Below are 17,270 nucleotides of genomic sequence, written 5' to 3'. Positions count from 1 at the left end.
TGCATGATCCATCATAGAAGACCGATGTCCATTTGGAGACTAGGTCCAACATTGGCAGACCGGTAACCTGGCAGATGTGAACAGCTCAACCCCTCACACCACAGGGGAGAAGAGAGAGGAGAAAGAAGATTTTGGGGGAAGGGATTGATAACAGTTATAGCAACAGTAAGATGAGGTCCACACCGGTTAATTGTGAACTAGTGCAGCAGTTCGGTTGTAAGACAATAAATAATAGTTTTTGATGTAGCCTTAAACATCAAGACGGTGCCATCCTCCCTAGATTGAAATGACAAGTCTGTTCCACAGAGGAGAAGGGCTCTGTTTGAGAATGTTCCCTCATTGTTTTGATCTTGCAACACAGTAACTCACCCCAACACCCATGCAACACACAATTACACACCTCAACCACTGCTAAATGCACATTAACATCCAAGATCAGATTTGCTTTTTTTTTGTAATTTCACAAGTTTTAGAGTACAGAAATACTGTATTAGTGTATAACTTCATAGGGTATTCAAATGAGATGTCCAGATCCATTGGGACTCCACGATATTTGACAAGTTGACTTGGCGAAGCTTTGTTGCCGTTGAAGTCCAGGCTGAGATCGGACAGCTTCTTCCAATGATTTGGTCTAAAAAGGGCACCTCTGTTTTATGAGTTGAGAGGTAGAAAATTGGCTGTCAACCATGTGCTAATCGGAATTGGCCAGAATTGATTCATTAATAATACTAAGCATGGGCAGTCCAGTATTAAGGAGGAGTTCTTTACAAAGTTTGGTAGAAAGGGGGTGAAGAAGGCAACTGGTGGGTTCAGATAATTTATATACTTGTTAGTATATATATATATAGTTATATATTATATTACCTTGAGGAACGCTTCCATAGACATGGTAGAATTCAAACTTGTGCTGGTTCTCTCTAATTACCTCTGAGAGATATTCTGATGTGCTCCTGATGAGGGCTTGCGTGTACCCCAAAAGGCTGTCGTTCCAAGCCAGACGGAAACCCCCCAGTTTAGTGGTCAGTGAATTCCGTTCCAGAGTTTTTAGAGTGGACTTCCTCTGAGAGTGGGTTTCTTCTTAATGACATGGAGCAAATATTTCATCTTTTCTTTTCTTAGGTTGAGTGGGGCAACATAATCTGTTGATATCTGAATAACCATATTCAGATCGTTAGTTTTAGCATTCGGTAATTTAAATTTGGGACATTGAGTGCTTCCATTGATCCTGGTAATATCATTTCCAGGGTTGTGTTTGAGATTATGAAATGACTAGGAATTAGCCTGACGTTGTCATACTTATAATTTTAGTCAGAATATGACTCTGATAACTCTCCGTTGGGCTGTGAGTATGGGGCGTGTTTCAACCGAACTCGTAAAACAAATGCCTTTTCGCTCAATGGGTATACCTACAACCAATCAGAGCAACGTAATATGTTGTTCGTTGAAAACGAATTCAACCCAAATGCTCTTTGGTTGATTACGTTACTGTTGATCATCTGTCCATCATCATATAAAGCCCGCCCTGACAATTTCATTGGTCCGAACATGTCACGACGTGAGGTGGGGTTGGACCCAAATGCAGGGAAGTACCGAGGCATAGCGAGGAACACAGGTTTAATTCTCAAAACGGGAAACAGACAGGGTACACCGGGCAGGAACGAGGCTGGGCTACAGGACAGGAACGAGGCTGGGGCACAGGGCAGGAACGAGGCAGGGGTACAGGGCAGGAACGGGGCTGGGTTCTGGCGGCAGGCGGCCGAAACTCCCTGGCAGGAACAGCCTTGGTGGTCTGAGTGCTGGGCGGCGCAACCTCAGGATGAGGCAGGGGCACAGGGCAGGATCGAGGCAGGGGCCCAGGGCAGGACCGAGGCTGGAGTCGGGGTTCCGGCTGGGGCTGGAACCAGGACTTGGGGTGGGCCTTGAGCTGCAGGCTTCGGGGTCCACCAAAGGCCAGGCGGGTCCCTAGGAAAGGGTTGGGTGAACTCTCTGCTGGGTCCCATCTTGGTCTTAGCATTCTGTCACGACGTGAGGTGGGGTTGGACCCAAATGCAGGGGAGTACCGAGGCATAACGAGGAACGCAGGTTTAATTCTCAAAACGGGAAACAGACAGGGTACACGCAGGGACAAAGGGTAATGCTAAGACAAAGACTGGACACAGAGCAGGAACCTAAATACACAGAAACAAACAAGACACAGGTGAACACAATGAAACTAACGACAACTGAACGAGACAGGTGACGACAATGACAGGGAAACACTAGGGCAGGGCAAAACCAAAAACAATAGGGGGGCACGGCTGTGGCCGTGACAGAACAGCTCCTGTTCTGACATAGTTTTTCCCCAACCGAGCTTCCCCAGACCCAACTTCCCAACTAAATGTTGTTGTGGGCGGGGCTAAATTGGGCTGCCAGCCAGGCTTGCTAGGAATGGTTTTCTGACAACATCTAGGGGGTATTCCAGGTAGCGGGTTTAGGGAAACTTTGAGGTTGTTTAATCCTGAAAAGAGCCTTACTCCAAAGTTTCCGTTCCAGGAAGAGAGGTAACAAAACCTTTTGGTAAGTTTCCATTCTACTTTTATGGTATGTTCATGAATATATAGATGAGCTGCGCGCTGATTGGTTGGTTTACAATGAGTGAAGCTGCGGAGCAGACACAACATGGCCAACAGCACTTGCTGAAACAAAGAAGGTGGAGACTTGAAATAAAAACGTAAAAATAAATCTATTGTGTCTCCACAACAGATTAATGGACTGGCTACTGGACTAGATATAATTTGAAATGATTACGTTAGTTGCTTCCACTTCTGTTGTCGAAGCAAACAGGTGGGTAACGTTAGCACTACAGTTTAGCAAACAAACTATCGCGATTCAACTCAGCTTCAGTTAGCTGGCCACCCTGGTCACCCTGCCGCCCCCCCCCCCCAACTTCACCCCCCCGAAAAAACGCTTTTAAAAAAACGTTATTGATAATCAAGTGCCACTCCAAATAAAAGACTGGCCAGAGCTGCCCCCCCCCAGAAATGATGTCCTGGTTATGCCCCTGACCATTTTCAATATCCTTGAAAAAGGTTATTTTTTGTAATTTCGTGGAAGTACACAGAGCATCGCGCAGCAAATGGTACAGACCAGAGCTGACGTCAGTTCGGTGGCTTTTTCAAAACCTACTGTTTTACAACTACATTTTTCTTATTGTGAGATTTGAATAGGAAAGAGGTGTCAATGGACTTTGGGGTTCACTGTATGTCCATTATACACACTGAACTGTCGTTCAACTGTGACAAGGTAAATTCTGTTCTGCATCAATAACCCCTTTAATACTGCTCTGAGACTAGTAACCTTGCACAGTACTCCATCCATCATTGTCCCCCTATCCAGGGTCGGGTCAGGGTGGCAGGAGGCTAAGCAGGGATTTCCAGACGTCCCTCTCCCCATCAACACTTTCCAGCTACCTCTCATAGTTGAGGTATACCTATGATGAAAATTACAGGCCTCTCTCATCTTTTTAAGTGGGAGAACTTGCACAATTTTAAGCCCATTTGAAAAAAAAATGACCTAGCCTCAGTGCCAGTCCTAGCACGTTGGGCGCCCCGGGCGGCTGCCCGGTCCGCAGCATTTAAATACATCTCTTGTTCTGCCTGTTTTATAATATACGTGTCTAATATTTCTATACTAAAATAATATCGGTATTACAAGTATTATAACTATGATTATTTTTCAGCTGGCTATTTTTTGGTGCCCCCTCAGGAGTTGGTGCCCTACGCACAGCTCGTAGTGCGCGTTATGGGAGCGGCGGCACTGGCACTGGCTACTAGACTACACAAACACTGTTTTTGACGTGATTTAACATAACATTTTGATCGAACGAGTTGCAATAAAGTACTCACATTAAGGAAAGTTTGGACTGCGTGCATAGCGTGCATAACGTGATATAACAATTTAGTTGCAAGTGCCCAGTTGCCCTAATGGTTAATCCGGCCGTGACGTGCACGTCTATTTAGTTTGGTGTCGCTGTTAGACCACCACACAGCAGCTAGACTAACTCGGCGCGGCAAAATGTAAGTAGCCTACTTAAATTGATATGCGGGCCAAATAAAATTTTACAATAGGACGCATATGGCCCGCGGGCTTTGACTTTGACACGTGCGTTTGTGAGACAGTGGATAGGAAAAGGAAACTTAAGCTCATGAAGTTATATGCTATGTTATGTGTAGGCTACAGGAAGCACACGTTGAGAGGGATGGGGGGCCAGGGGGCAATCAAAAAACTAGGCTACTTAAAAATCACTGAAGCATTGGATTTACTCAGAGCTTGAATTTATTGGGGTTTTAGAGTAAGAGAAGTAGAAAGAATATCACAGTGATGACTATTTTGACTACTGGGGGAAAGGGACGCAAGTCACAGTAACTTCTGGTAAGTGGTCAAAATCTGCTCTTCAAACTGCTATTGTATTTTTTGTTGTTGAAAATGATTGTTTTAGAAAACTAATGATAAACTTACACCAAATTTAAAACATACATCAAAACCAGATTAAGTCATCAGCAGAGCCTCTTGTAATCGGGATAATTTAGTCTGAACTGTAAAATGCTTCTAAACTCATTCCTAATTAGTTACTCAAAAATACCAAAATAAAAACTGATGAATCAGGTAGGCTAACGTGGATTAGTCATTGCACAAGATAAAGGTGTGAGGCATGTAACAGACAATACACTGTGACGGTGTTTTTGACTACTGGGGAAAAGGCACCATGGTTACAGTACTATCAGGTAAGAAATACAATTTAATCAAGTGGGGTAGATTACGTGAATTACGTTGATATTATAGTAAATTAAATAAATAACTAAATAAATAGCCTTTGAGCCTATGTTTAAGCCAACACAAACTATGCCATAACGCATGAGTAGCCTATAAGCTTCATGATACGACAGGCTCAACATATTAGTAACAGTTGAATTGATAGTTTTCGTGCTGAGAGTGTATGGGTTATTGACACTGTGACAACGCATTCGACTACTGGGGAAAAGGCACTGTGGTTACGGTTGCTTCTGGTAAGAAAATCTATTCAGAATTACTTTTTCTAGCTACATGGTGAAATCTTTGAGGATGACTTTTAAGATATATTTTTTCATCCGACTAACGGTAAAAACCAATTAATGGATACATTGTAAGTAGCTATTGTAGGCCTGGCTAAAATTTGAATGCAAAAAAAATACAAATACTTATGTAGTCTAAAGTAGCCTATTGAACTTGCTTTTTTGTTTGCTTTGTATGGGTTTGCGCTTATGACTGGGGGACAAACGGACACTATATCAGTCAATTTGAGCTTATCAATTAAGAGTAATTAATAACGTAATTAAAAAAGCATATGCATCAATCATCTATAAATAGCCTATTATTAAATATCAAGATCTAAAAGTGGAAATGTTTTCGAGCTACTATGGGAATTATAGGCTATCCTACTAAAATGTAATGCCTACATGGCCATCAAACGCTGACTAGCCTAAGGACACAACGTGCAGTCTTGTCAGATTCGAATGACATTAATTCAGTCATAAAGACCGTTATAATTCTGTTTATTTGTATGTTTCTGTAATATCTGATGTGTAAATTTTGTGAGGCAAAGTTGTGGTGATTGTAAAACATTTCTATTCTAGGCTCTCCAACTGCCCCGACTGTGTTCCCACTGGCACAATGTGGTTCTGGAACCGGAGATATGGTGACTTTGGGCTGTATTGCCACCGGTTTCACGCCGGCCTCTTTGACCTTCAAATGGACCGATGCGAGCGGGACAGCCATGACGGATTTCGTTCAATACCCGGTTGTACAGAGCAACGGAAAGTACTCTGGAGTCAGTCAGATACGTGTTCGGAAGCAAGACTGGGAATCGAGAAAGAAATTCCAGTGTGCTGTGGATCATTCTACTGGTGAAAAAAGTGCTGGGATTGAAAAAAAAGGTAAACTACTTTGTTTTTATGAACGTTCTAATAGATCAGCCTCAGGATAATGGATGGACTAATTAAGATGATAGGCTATAAAATATGTAATGTCTGTTACTCTGAAGTATATTTCGTGAACATGTAGCCATATAGAGCAATTTTGGTAATATGGATTATTATTAGCCTACATTCAATTAATACAAATTAACGTGTACTATATTAAATCAGATTGAAAGCCTGAAATTGGCTTGGGTTTTATCTAGGCATTAGCAGAATGTTTGTTTTTTGTGTTGTGTCAGTTGCCGGGACATAAAGTGTCAATCGCCTATTATTGCTATTTAGCTTAGGCGACATGATTAATTAAATGTGCTCCTGCATTCAGTAATACATGTATCTCGAAGCAACATATGTTGCTGTGCTCTAAAAAAAAAAGTAGATAGCAGTAAATAGGCCTAAGTAGCTAAGCCTCGCAACCGTATGCCTAGGCTACTTAGTGTTATATAGGCCAACAAACAATTCAAAGAAAAAAAGAAAACTAATAAATCTGATTTGAAATCTGAAAAAAGGGATCATCATGATCGTAAGAATTGGAACTATGAACAGACGCGTAATGCTGCACGATCGTAGCAGATATTCCACTTGTTTCTGAAATGTTGGAGTTGCAAATGAAGTTCTGTCGAATTGGCAGTAGACATCATTAAAACAAATGATTGACGACAAAACCGAATATTTGAAGTCCAGTCAGGCTGGCTAGGTGCCATGCTAATTTAAGGATTGAAGATGCTCGAGCACGCTACTTTGGGGAGCTGCTCACCATGTCCTTTCATGTTGGTCTATCTGTGAGATGTTGAGGTAAATCTGCTTTCAGCTGCCTGCATTATCGCTTTATTTCGAGTCTACAATTTTGAATACTGTCTATTTAATATATACACTGGGAATTAGGAAATCATCCATTTATTAAATTATTGTCGGACTGATGATCATTGCTGAAGTGTAATTCAATGAGGAAATGTAGCAAAATAGAGGGTTGGGATAAGTCATGTATGTGCATGTATGTCCGTGAATCTGTGAAAAATATCCTCTTTATCGTGTTGTCATGTTCCTCTTTGGCTTCTGCAAGTTTTCCAGCTTCTGCATACATATATGTGTTTGTTTTTCAGTTGAATTCCTGCAGTCTCCGTCTCTTTACATAATGGCCCCCTCAAAACAGGAGATACAAGACAATAAGACGGCTTCCTTTGCCTGCTTTGCCATTGACTTTTCACCCAAAAATCACGAGATCAAATGGATAAAAAAGCAGAATGACAAAGAGATAGCTTTTGAGAAGATATCTGAGTTCAGCACAACTTTTGAGACTAAAATTATTGGAGGGAAAACTCTGTACAGAGCAGCCAGCTATCTCCAGGTCAAAGAAGCTGACTGGACAGATGCAAATGTCAAGTTCACATGTGTCTTTGACCCAAAATCTGCAAAATCTTCAACACAAGAAAAACTGGTGGAGTATTCATCCTCAGATGGTAAGTTAAACACGTTAAAATATCTCTTTCTTGTTTAGTTTTATTTTCATGTCACCATGCCTGAAACACCAAACACTAATATTTGGTCCCTTCTCTATAGTTAAATAAAGATATTATCAGGCTATTAACTTTAAATAACTGTCATTGCAATGACCTATAGGCTACATAGCACTCTCATTAGTATTCCGCTTTTAAGACTACATTTTATTACTGATATAATTCAGCAGAAAGACGTACAATACAGGAATAGCCAACAAAATCCTATTGTGTTGATGTGGTCACATATAGCTTAGCTGATAATATGATAATATCCCTATACTTTCTCAACAGGTGAGTTGGAATGTCCTATGGCAGACATTCAGATAATCCCGCCTTCAGCAGAGGATTTCCTCCTCCAGAATGAGGACCCTAAAAACAAGAAGGTTCAGCTTACATGTCAAGTCACACAGTTAGTCAACAAATGCCTAAAAAATATTACATGGGAAGATAATAAAGGAAATCCACTTACAAGTCTGAAGGAAAGTAATATCGCCAAACTACTCATTCCATATGAAGAGTGGAAAAGTGGTGCAAGATTTCAGTGTGTTGCAATAGACTACCTTGGCGATAAAGTCGTGAAAAAGTACAGTAGAGAAAACGGTAAGACAAATATATTTCTCACAATTTAGCAGAATTTACAAAACGTTATTTGTTGTGTGAAATTCAATGTTTCCACTTCTTTAAAAAAGCTTGTGTGTCATAAAAAGGAAAATGCCCATGTTGTGAAATGTTTTTTTGCAACTTAGAGGCCTTTTTAGGTCTTTTTTAGTGCTCAGACAATTCTCACAGCAGAATTACAGCTGGTTTCCTTCAACTTGATTTGAAAAGAAGGTTGACGATGAAAGTATTTAGATGAAATTTGCATAGATGCTGTACATTATCTAAAGCACATATCCACCACCCTCTTTTATTAGTAGAAAAGATGGTTTAACTGTTCTCTTACACTTCTAGGAGGAACATGGCAGCGTCCATCTGTTTTTCTCCTGGCTCCAGCAGAAAAAATCAACAGTGATGTGACCCTGACTTGCTACGTCAAAGACTTCTACCCTAAAGAGGTTGTAGTTGTATGGCTCGTTGATGATGAGCTTGTGTCAGACAGTTCAGACAAGTTCTCGTTCAACACCACAAGCGTTATTGACACAGGCAACACCTACTCTGTCTACAGTCAGCTCACTATGGAATCTGATGTGTGGACAAAGAATGATCTAATATTCAGCTGTGTAGTTTACCATGAAACCATTCCAAAGACAACAAATATGCTTGTCCGAACCCTGGACAGCACCTCAAACAAACCCAATCTAGTCAACCTCAATCTAAACATCCCTCCCTCCTGCAAAGCCCAGTAGAGGTTGTGTTCTGTGCTATGTGTGTCATGCTCTGCTTATTGTGTTTGTTGTCTATGAAATTACATGTTATATGTCTTTTAAGTGCAGTATCAAAAACAAAATAAAAAGTTGAATTCATAATTATGTTGATTTATGTCTTGTGCTGTTCCTGTTTCTGGACTCCTGCCCTTAGGATAGTGTTAGTGAAAGTTAAGTTATGTGGTGTATCTGTAGACAAACTTTTACCATTAGTAGATTATACCTGAATATTGGACTTTGCGAACCACCGATGTTGCTGGTCATGAATTCCTTCTAACTTGACCAGGTGTTCAGTGTAGGCATTCAGTTGCAGTAGCAGTTAAAATAAAGTCACTAATTTCATGACTTAAAAGATTACCTTTGTGCAAGCTTTAGATGCATACATTTCAATTCAACTGAGGGATATAGCATCCTTATGACCCAATTAGTTCATGGATATTATTTTACAACCATACAATTTACAATCTGTCTCACAGTTCAGCTATTGGCCTCTTGTTCTACTGTTTGTAATCTATGTAGTGCCCTGAATTTGTCCTGCCATATATGTACATCTGTTCCTCTACTGGGCTACGTCTCTGGAATAAACCACAAATTCGGATTGTCAAGAGGAAACTCACTGTACATTTTTACCAAAGCAAGTCAAGGTCACCTTCACTGCTGGTTTGTAAGTTTCATAATCTAAAATGGAGCACACAAAAAATGCAGAATATCCATGCCCTAAAACAAAACTTTAAGAACATCAAGAAGTGTTTGAAATGTATGTGCGGAGTTCAAACCTTACTGCAAATTTATATTGGGTAGTTAACCAGAATAGAACTGTCAAGACTACTGAATGATAAGATTTCCTCTTCACAGAGTGTCTCATACAGACAGACTGTCCATGTAGCAATGACATGGAAACAGAGAGAGACAGCATGGGAGCAGCCCTGACCTTCATCATCCTCTTCCTCATTACTCTGTTGTATAGCATTGCAGCCACTGCCATCAAGGTAAAGATTCAAGGAATAAAGAGAACATCATTAAGAATGGACTATGTGGCAAAAAATATGACACCGAAATATGACAATAATTCCTTGTAGATTGATCAATGAAGACTGTTGTACTAACAGTTGGATATATAAAAGATGATTAGTGTCTATGTTCTTCTGAATATAATTCTTCATTTTGCTTATCATTTCAGGTCAAATGAAGAAACAACAGACAATAAATGTGTGTTCACTTTCTGTTCGTGATAATGGTTCATGTACTGGTATTCAGATAATTTTATCAACAATGTCATTTCAACAATAGTTGCAGAACTGTAAATATGAATTTTGTTTTAATCCATGTAGCATGTTTTGAAAATAAAAGTTGAGAGAAAAAACATTTTGCCTTTTTGTATCTCTTTATTTGTCTTGATTCTGATGATTAGGGAATATAAATGTATTTTATGTTTTCAATGTGAAAATAAATTATACTGGACAACATGAAATATAATTTATGTAACTTACAAAAAACAAACTTTAAATGGATCAGGAAAAATTCAATGAACACTAATTTCCATTGCAGGCCCTACCAGAAGTAACACCTGGATTTGGAAATGCACTGTTGCCCCCCAAAACCTTTCACTTCTCTTTTTCAGTACTTAGGGTTTTTTCTGGTGCCAGAATCTTACACAACACTTCCCCTTATTGCATTTTCTGTTCACTGAAGCTTGTCTTTCTCTAACATCTGCGTGACAGCTTTCCAAGTCCACTTTATTCACGCCACCTAATGTAGACCTAGTAAAAAAAAAAACATTGAAATGCTTCTAATTGATGTTACAAAGAGAATGAATGTGTAGTTTGTCAGCAAAATGCTTCACTTATGTATGAATTCAAAATGACATCTCAACATGGTGATTCCTTACTTGACAGCTTCCCTCTTTTCTTTCATTATTTATGTGTTGAATCAGTTCAGCGTGTTGTCACGCCGAACATGACCCTATATCCCATCTGGAACGATGACAATGGGGACTTACAAATCAGCCTCCTCTGCACCTTGAGTGGATTCTATCCAGGTGATGTGAGAGTGGAATGGTTACAGGATGGAGAGGTCGTTACAACCTCACCAGTCCAGAGGAAACTACAGAGTGTTGAAGAAAAGGAAAAAACATTCAGCCTAAGCAGCCAACTTGAGTTGGACATCGGCAAATGGACTCAGGGGTCAAAGTTTCAGTGCAAAGCTTTTCAAAGCACAACTATTTTCAAAAAAACCACGAGTATTTGCTCAGGTGAGTCTCTTTGTCTCTTTCATATGTATGTCTATGTCTCTCACCTTCTCTGACTAATCATTCTTCTCTTTGATGCTCTACACATCTTTCTCCAGGCCTCTATTTGTTAAACAAACAATAAATAAACAATAAACATATATAATATTGTCTCTCTCTTGTTTTCTTGTAGCCCACCTTTCTTCTTCTTCTACTTTTCCTGCCATTATTCTGGAGACCCCCAAATTCAGAACAGTGATGACTCAGAATGAGGTTACAGTTACATGTGTGGTCCAAACTCAGTATGACGCCAACATCTCCTGGCTTCTGGATGGAAATCCCACCAGCAGCAGTGGCTCAGTGACCCAGACCAGAAACACGAGCCAGAGTATCAGCAGCAGCCTGAATGTTCCCTCCAGCCAATGGAAGAACTTAATCACTATAACATGCAAAGCTGAACATCAATGCCTAAAATCCACCCAGACGACAATCAGCTTGACTGGTAAGAATCAACTAAATGAGATCATGTGTATCAATAATTATAATTAGGGTAAAATACACACAAATACCTAACCATGTACATTTTGCATCTCATCATTCTGTGAAATGTTTTTTGTCCCTCTCTCTTTATATATGCTGCCCAGGGCTGCCAGAAAGTGATCCCTCAGTGCAGATCAGAAGGACTCTTCCAGATTTACTGAAGGGTGAAAGTGCTGTGCTGGAGTGTCACGTGACACAACTCTCTTCCCATGACCTCTACATCACCTTTCAGGTTGATGGTGAAGATTTTGGGGAGAAACAATTCATTGAAATGTCAGCTTCCAAAGACCTTCAGTCAATCACCAGACGTGTCGCCGTCCCAGAGCAACACCAGCAGAGAGACAGCACTTTCACATGCAAAGTGAACCAGGGCTTCTCTAAAAACTGGATATCTATGTCAACCGGAAAAATATTTGGTGTGTGACCCTTCGTAGCACTTTTCAAATGTGTTTCCTTGTGTAAAATTGATTTATGACTTACACCCTTTTTGTGTGGTTCATTAACGGTTTAGAGGGTCATATGACATTGTTACTTTATCCTCAGGTGACCCTTCTATGGAACTTCTTCTAGCACCTCGTGAGGAGGGAGGCTCAGGGAAGCAGACCCTCCTGTGTAATAGTGAGGGCTTTAACCTTCAGATCAGATGGCTTTCTGGGTCTGTAGAGAAGTCTTCAACAACCAGTGAGACCAGGATAAGTAAAGATGGACGATCTTTTGTGAGCAGTTTCATCACAATTCCTCAACAAAAGTGGAACCAGGGGTCAGAGTTCACCTGTGAGGTCAAAGATTTCAAGAAAACAATCCGCAGAACAATCAATATGTGTGCAGGTACACTGTCATGTTCTAACAATTAGTCTTGATTCTTTTTTTCAAACATGGCAACACATGAAGATTACACCAACAACCATGAATCTACATAGAAATACTTACACTATAGTAACAACATTGTAGGTACATAGGAATGGCTATATTGTTACACTTTTTACACACATACAATTTGGTATAGGGGAGGTTGAGCTTTTCCAAATGGATGTCAACATACATTTTACAAATACACACAGATACAAATCTCTTTATACTGCTAACACTTAATACAATTTAAATACATAACAATTCCTATGCACCTGCCCTGTTTTTACTAGTTATTTCCATTTAGTTACATTGTTTTTAATCTAATCTAAATATAAAGTGTTGCCAAAAACATGTAAAATACATAATTGGAATAACAACTGACACACTAACAATGGGTTTTGGTGTTTCAAAACCCATTGACACTGTATGACTATGTTTAGCTTGTGTTCTGCTCCTCTCTCCTACTAACCGTCTCTGGAGGAGGGGATCCCTCTCTGAATTGTTCCTCCCAAGGTTTCTTCCATTTTTTCTCCCATTGGGAGTTTTTCTGGGAGTTTTTCCTTGTCTTCCTTGAGGGTTTAGGTTGGTTGAGGGGCAGTTCTATGGGCGTATGTGAAGCCCTCTGTGACATGCTTGCGTGTAAAAAGTGCTATACAAATAAATTTGATTTGATTTGATTTGACTAACACATTGAGAACTGAATATCATACTTAGGAATTGTAGTCACACAATTACGCTACATCAATCACATGGGATTCTGAATAATAGGAGACCATCTGTTCTTTTCTCAGTATCTCCAGCTTCCTCTCAGAAGGCTGAAGTGTATATCCAGAGACCCCCTTTCCAGAAACTATGGACAGATATACAGGTGCCCATAACCTGCCTCTTGGTGGGTCAAAATCTTGGAGACTTCTCTGTGGGCTGGAAGGTTGGTGGATTGACAAACCTTGGATTTTCTCACCAACTCCTGGACCACAACAATGGTACACAGACTGTTGTCAGCATTTTGAACGTGTCTGCGACCACTTGGCACGCTCACACACGTGTATCCTGTGAGGCAAAGCACCGCTGCTCTAAACAAGGTCACGAAGAGCATATTAGTAAAACGAGAGGTAACGCAACACATTCAGAAAAGCCGACATATAATAAACCTATTGACCCTGTCTCAATATCAAAATAGATGATAAACAGGACCTCAAGTATTTGATGTCAACCATGCTATTTGTATTACAATGATTTTTGATCAATTGATTTAAGGTCTCACAATTGAGTTATTTTCTTTTCTATCCATTAGATGCCAAGCCACCGAAAGTGAAAATAGTGACACCGACGGACCTGGAGTTTGGCAACGCCACACTGCTCTGCCTAGTATCTGACTTCTACCCATCAGAAGTCATGGTGTTTTGGGTACATAATGCTAACAGGTTACGTTCATCATGTTACACCAGTAGCTTTCCAGCCCATGACACAGAAAGCCGCAGTTTCTTCCTGATCAGCAGACTGAACATAGCTCAGCCCCAGGAAGACCAGGGTTCCACCTATTCTTGTGTAGTCCAACACGAATCGTCCAATGCCCCAGTCACAAGCTCCATAAGGAATGTATTTGGTGAGTGGACTAAAACAAACAAAAGTACTACTCTGCAATCTACCCCCAAAAAAACACAAGTCTTGGGATCGCATTGTTTCATGAGTACTGCTGTGGAAATGGTATTTAGGTTTAGGTTCAGGGTTTGTAGAAGTATTAGATAAGCAGCTTATTAGAGATAGTCTCTAAACACACAAGAATAAGGATCAGTTTAAACTCACGGTCATGGTAGCAAAGTCTTTCTCTGAGGCATGAAGGCCAAAGGACGGTTTTCAAAATAATTAAAGAAAACAAAAAAGCAGTCAACAGTTCGTTACACCATCAATCAGACACTACATCATAGACCTGTGAATGTCACCAGTGCATGTTATAGGTTACATTAGGAATGCAACAGATCAAAACTACAATGGCTTATCTACTGATTGTGATGAACATAAGCACTGAAGAAATACGATTTCTGCCACAGCACTATGGCCTGTGAATCATAGTGTTAGCTTTAACATCACTTGACTCATTATAGATTTTCTAAGGGTAAACACTGTTGACCACTTCCACTTTTTCAGACACACCACTGAATAAGTACTCAAGTGACCAGAGATATTGGATTGATTTTTTGTAGTTGTAGTAACAGACAGCTTCCACTAGATGGTAATAAAAAGTTATAATTTGACTTTGCTTGGATGCAAGATAGTTTTCAGTTTTAGAAAGAGCTGCCTATGTGTTCATTTTATACAAAAATCTAAAACAGCATTGTCCTTATCCCTGTAAGACCTCTTGTTGTACAATTACAACGTCACCTTTAGCTCTTTAATTGCTTTTTTTTTGAAAGACCACATTTATCCAATAACTTTGCAAGGCAAGACAAAAGGACCCATTGGTTATGTAAATGTAGTCGTTCCAAAAAAAAATCTTATTTGCAAATGTCTTTTTTGGAGAGCTAAAGATGATGTTGAAATTTTAAATCGGGTCTTACAGGGTTATGGAAGTGATGATTTGAATAGCTCTTTGTGCCTCCTGACTAAAAACCTTTTTACCTTCCCTTTCTGCTCAATTATTGAACTACAACCTTCAACCCATCAATAAGAATGTTCCGAATATGTCTATGTACATTGTGCACAGTTGCCATTCTTACATACCTACCCTCCGTCACTTGTCTCCTCCATTCCCTAGCCTCAGTGACCCCCAGCCCACCAACTGCCAACCTCCTCCAGGGCTCTGGAGAGCTGGTGTGCCTGGCCTTTGGCTTCAGCCCTGCACCCATCAACATCACCTGGCTGCTTGATGGCCTCACCGAGCTCTGGAACCACAGCACCTCTACTCCCTACAGAGGACCCGGGGGGAAGTTCATTGTCAAGAGCCAGCTGTTTCTGCCTGCTCAAGATTGGTTACCAGGGGCCGTGTACACCTGCAGGGTGACACATTCCACCATCACGTTGACCCTCAACATATCCAAACCAGGTTTCTGCTTACTTTTTATACCCCCCCCATACCAATGAACAGGTAAAAAAGGTGAAACCACTACCCTGTGATAATTACGGGAGTGACAGTAACCGAAACCACGTATGCAGCCAAAACAACTAATAGACACATGCACATTATGGCTCCTACAAAGGGTTTGGGATGGATTTACTGAAGTTAAAAAAGATATACTATTCAAATCTCATTCACTTTTTCTCCCCCATCCTCTGTTCAGAGATTCTTGAAGAGGCTGTTTACTTCGATGAGAACAAACATGTGCCTATTGTGCTGGACATGACAGAGGACAATTGGTACATGACATGCATATTCCTCACCCTGTTCCTTATCTCTCTTCTGTACGGGATCTTAGTCACTCATGTAAAGGTAAGAGAGATCAATTATGTTAATGGTTTGGTCTACTTACAGTTGTTGAAATTAGACAGTAGACGTCTGGTCTTTTTTGATTTGTAATCAATTTGGCCATGTTTAATTTAAACTCACTTCATAGCCAATTTCAGTGTAATCACACTACAGCCGGTGTTGTGACATCAAGCATTTTTTTTTAAATGTCATACATGTCTAATTTTCTATACTTGTCTTTGCAGACCAAATGATGACTTCAGACTCTGCAGCACATCAATTTAATTGATCAATAATTTGTTGAGATATAGCTTAGTAAAGATTATGCCAAATATCATTGCATATTGTTTGAATGGATGTGATATTGCGCTTGATTACTGTTTGTTATGATTGATTCTGTTCTTTGTTACCGTTTTCTGCTTCATATGGCTACAAATAAAACGATTATTAAAAAGTCATGCAATGCTGTTTGATATTAGTACACAGAAAATATTTTCAAACCATATATTTGTTTATTTAGTTACGATATATATATATATATATATATATATATATATATATATATACACGCACACACACACACAAAATGTCACTGAGTAATAAGAAATCACAACATAAAACATGTTGTTCCACTGCAATACCAACATATTCCACCAGAGATTGCCATGTTATTGATGTGCATTTAGCCATGGGAAGAGGTTTCCCATGTCCAAGGCTAGTCATGTGTAGCCATGGGTACTGATCTGTGTGCAGATGCTCACAGGTCACAATTCAACTGGAAACATTACATGACCAGGATTATCCATTAGCTTGTATATTTGGGGGGTATACTGTATGTGTGTGTGTGTGTGAGGGGGGGGGGGGGGGTGGTATGTGGAGGTATGTGTGTGAGAAAGAAAGAAAAATAAATGAGAGATCGGAAGATCATGAAAATGTGAATGCTTGTCCAACATCTGTGTGTTTGTGAGTGTGTGTGTGTGTGTACCTAGTGGGTTTTAAGTAATTACAGCTGGGAGGGACAACTCAGCTCTTCTACTTTTCGATTGGCTATTTCTTGTCTGATTTGGCAACAGCAGTATCCTGATTGGCTTAGCAGCCCATGGCTGAGGTCCAGAGCCGTGATGCTGTTGCTGGGACAGAGTCATAACATCATGCCAGCCAAAGTACCAAGCAGAATGGCGATGGGGAGGGAAGGCATGGAGCCCAGCAGGCTGCCTAGAAGCCTCCCTCTGTCTCTCTCTGTCTGTCTCTGTCTGTCTCTCTGTCTGTCTCTCTCTCTCTCTGTCTCTGTCTCTGTCTCGGTCTCACTTCCTTTCTAAATAACTAACCATGAAACCAGAAATAATTCCCCAACATGCTCACCTGATTATTGTTGTCAACATTATCATTGTCAAC

At 40.3% G+C, this 17,270-nt stretch overlaps 1 protein-coding gene and 1 gene segment (V, D, J or C); both read left to right on the top strand.

Annotated features, from left to right (window-relative positions):
- ighd (immunoglobulin heavy constant delta) overlaps window positions 1–16,325 on the top strand; it is a 41,338-nt gene extending 25,013 nt beyond the window's left edge. Inside the window, exons 4-14 of the mRNA XM_047039034.1 lie at window positions 4,997–5,045; window positions 5,652–5,951; window positions 10,787–11,104; window positions 11,274–11,582; window positions 11,725–12,036; window positions 12,164–12,448; window positions 13,264–13,584; window positions 13,767–14,078; window positions 15,228–15,515; window positions 15,751–15,899; window positions 16,121–16,325. Coding sequence (XP_046894990.1) covers window positions 4,997–5,045; window positions 5,652–5,951; window positions 10,787–11,104; window positions 11,274–11,582; window positions 11,725–12,036; window positions 12,164–12,448; window positions 13,264–13,584; window positions 13,767–14,078; window positions 15,228–15,515; window positions 15,751–15,899; window positions 16,121–16,129 — 2,652 coding nt within the window. The 3' untranslated portion in view covers window positions 16,130–16,325. The remainder of the gene's footprint in view (window positions 1–4,996; window positions 5,046–5,651; window positions 5,952–10,786; window positions 11,105–11,273; window positions 11,583–11,724; window positions 12,037–12,163; window positions 12,449–13,263; window positions 13,585–13,766; window positions 14,079–15,227; window positions 15,516–15,750; window positions 15,900–16,120) is intronic.
- Window positions 5,675–8,958, top strand: LOC124480016. The segment is given in 4 exon segments: window positions 5,675–5,950; window positions 7,092–7,450; window positions 7,781–8,089; window positions 8,441–8,958. Coding segments are annotated over 3 exon segments (1,029 nt in total).
- Window positions 16,326–17,270: the final 945 nt, after the last annotated feature.

This window comes from Hypomesus transpacificus, chromosome 17 (genome assembly GCF_021917145.1).
Source record: "Hypomesus transpacificus isolate Combined female chromosome 17, fHypTra1, whole genome shotgun sequence".
Taxonomy (NCBI): Eukaryota; Metazoa; Chordata; class Actinopteri; order Osmeriformes; family Osmeridae; genus Hypomesus; species Hypomesus transpacificus.
This window is presented reverse-complemented; position numbering and strand designations above follow the sequence as displayed.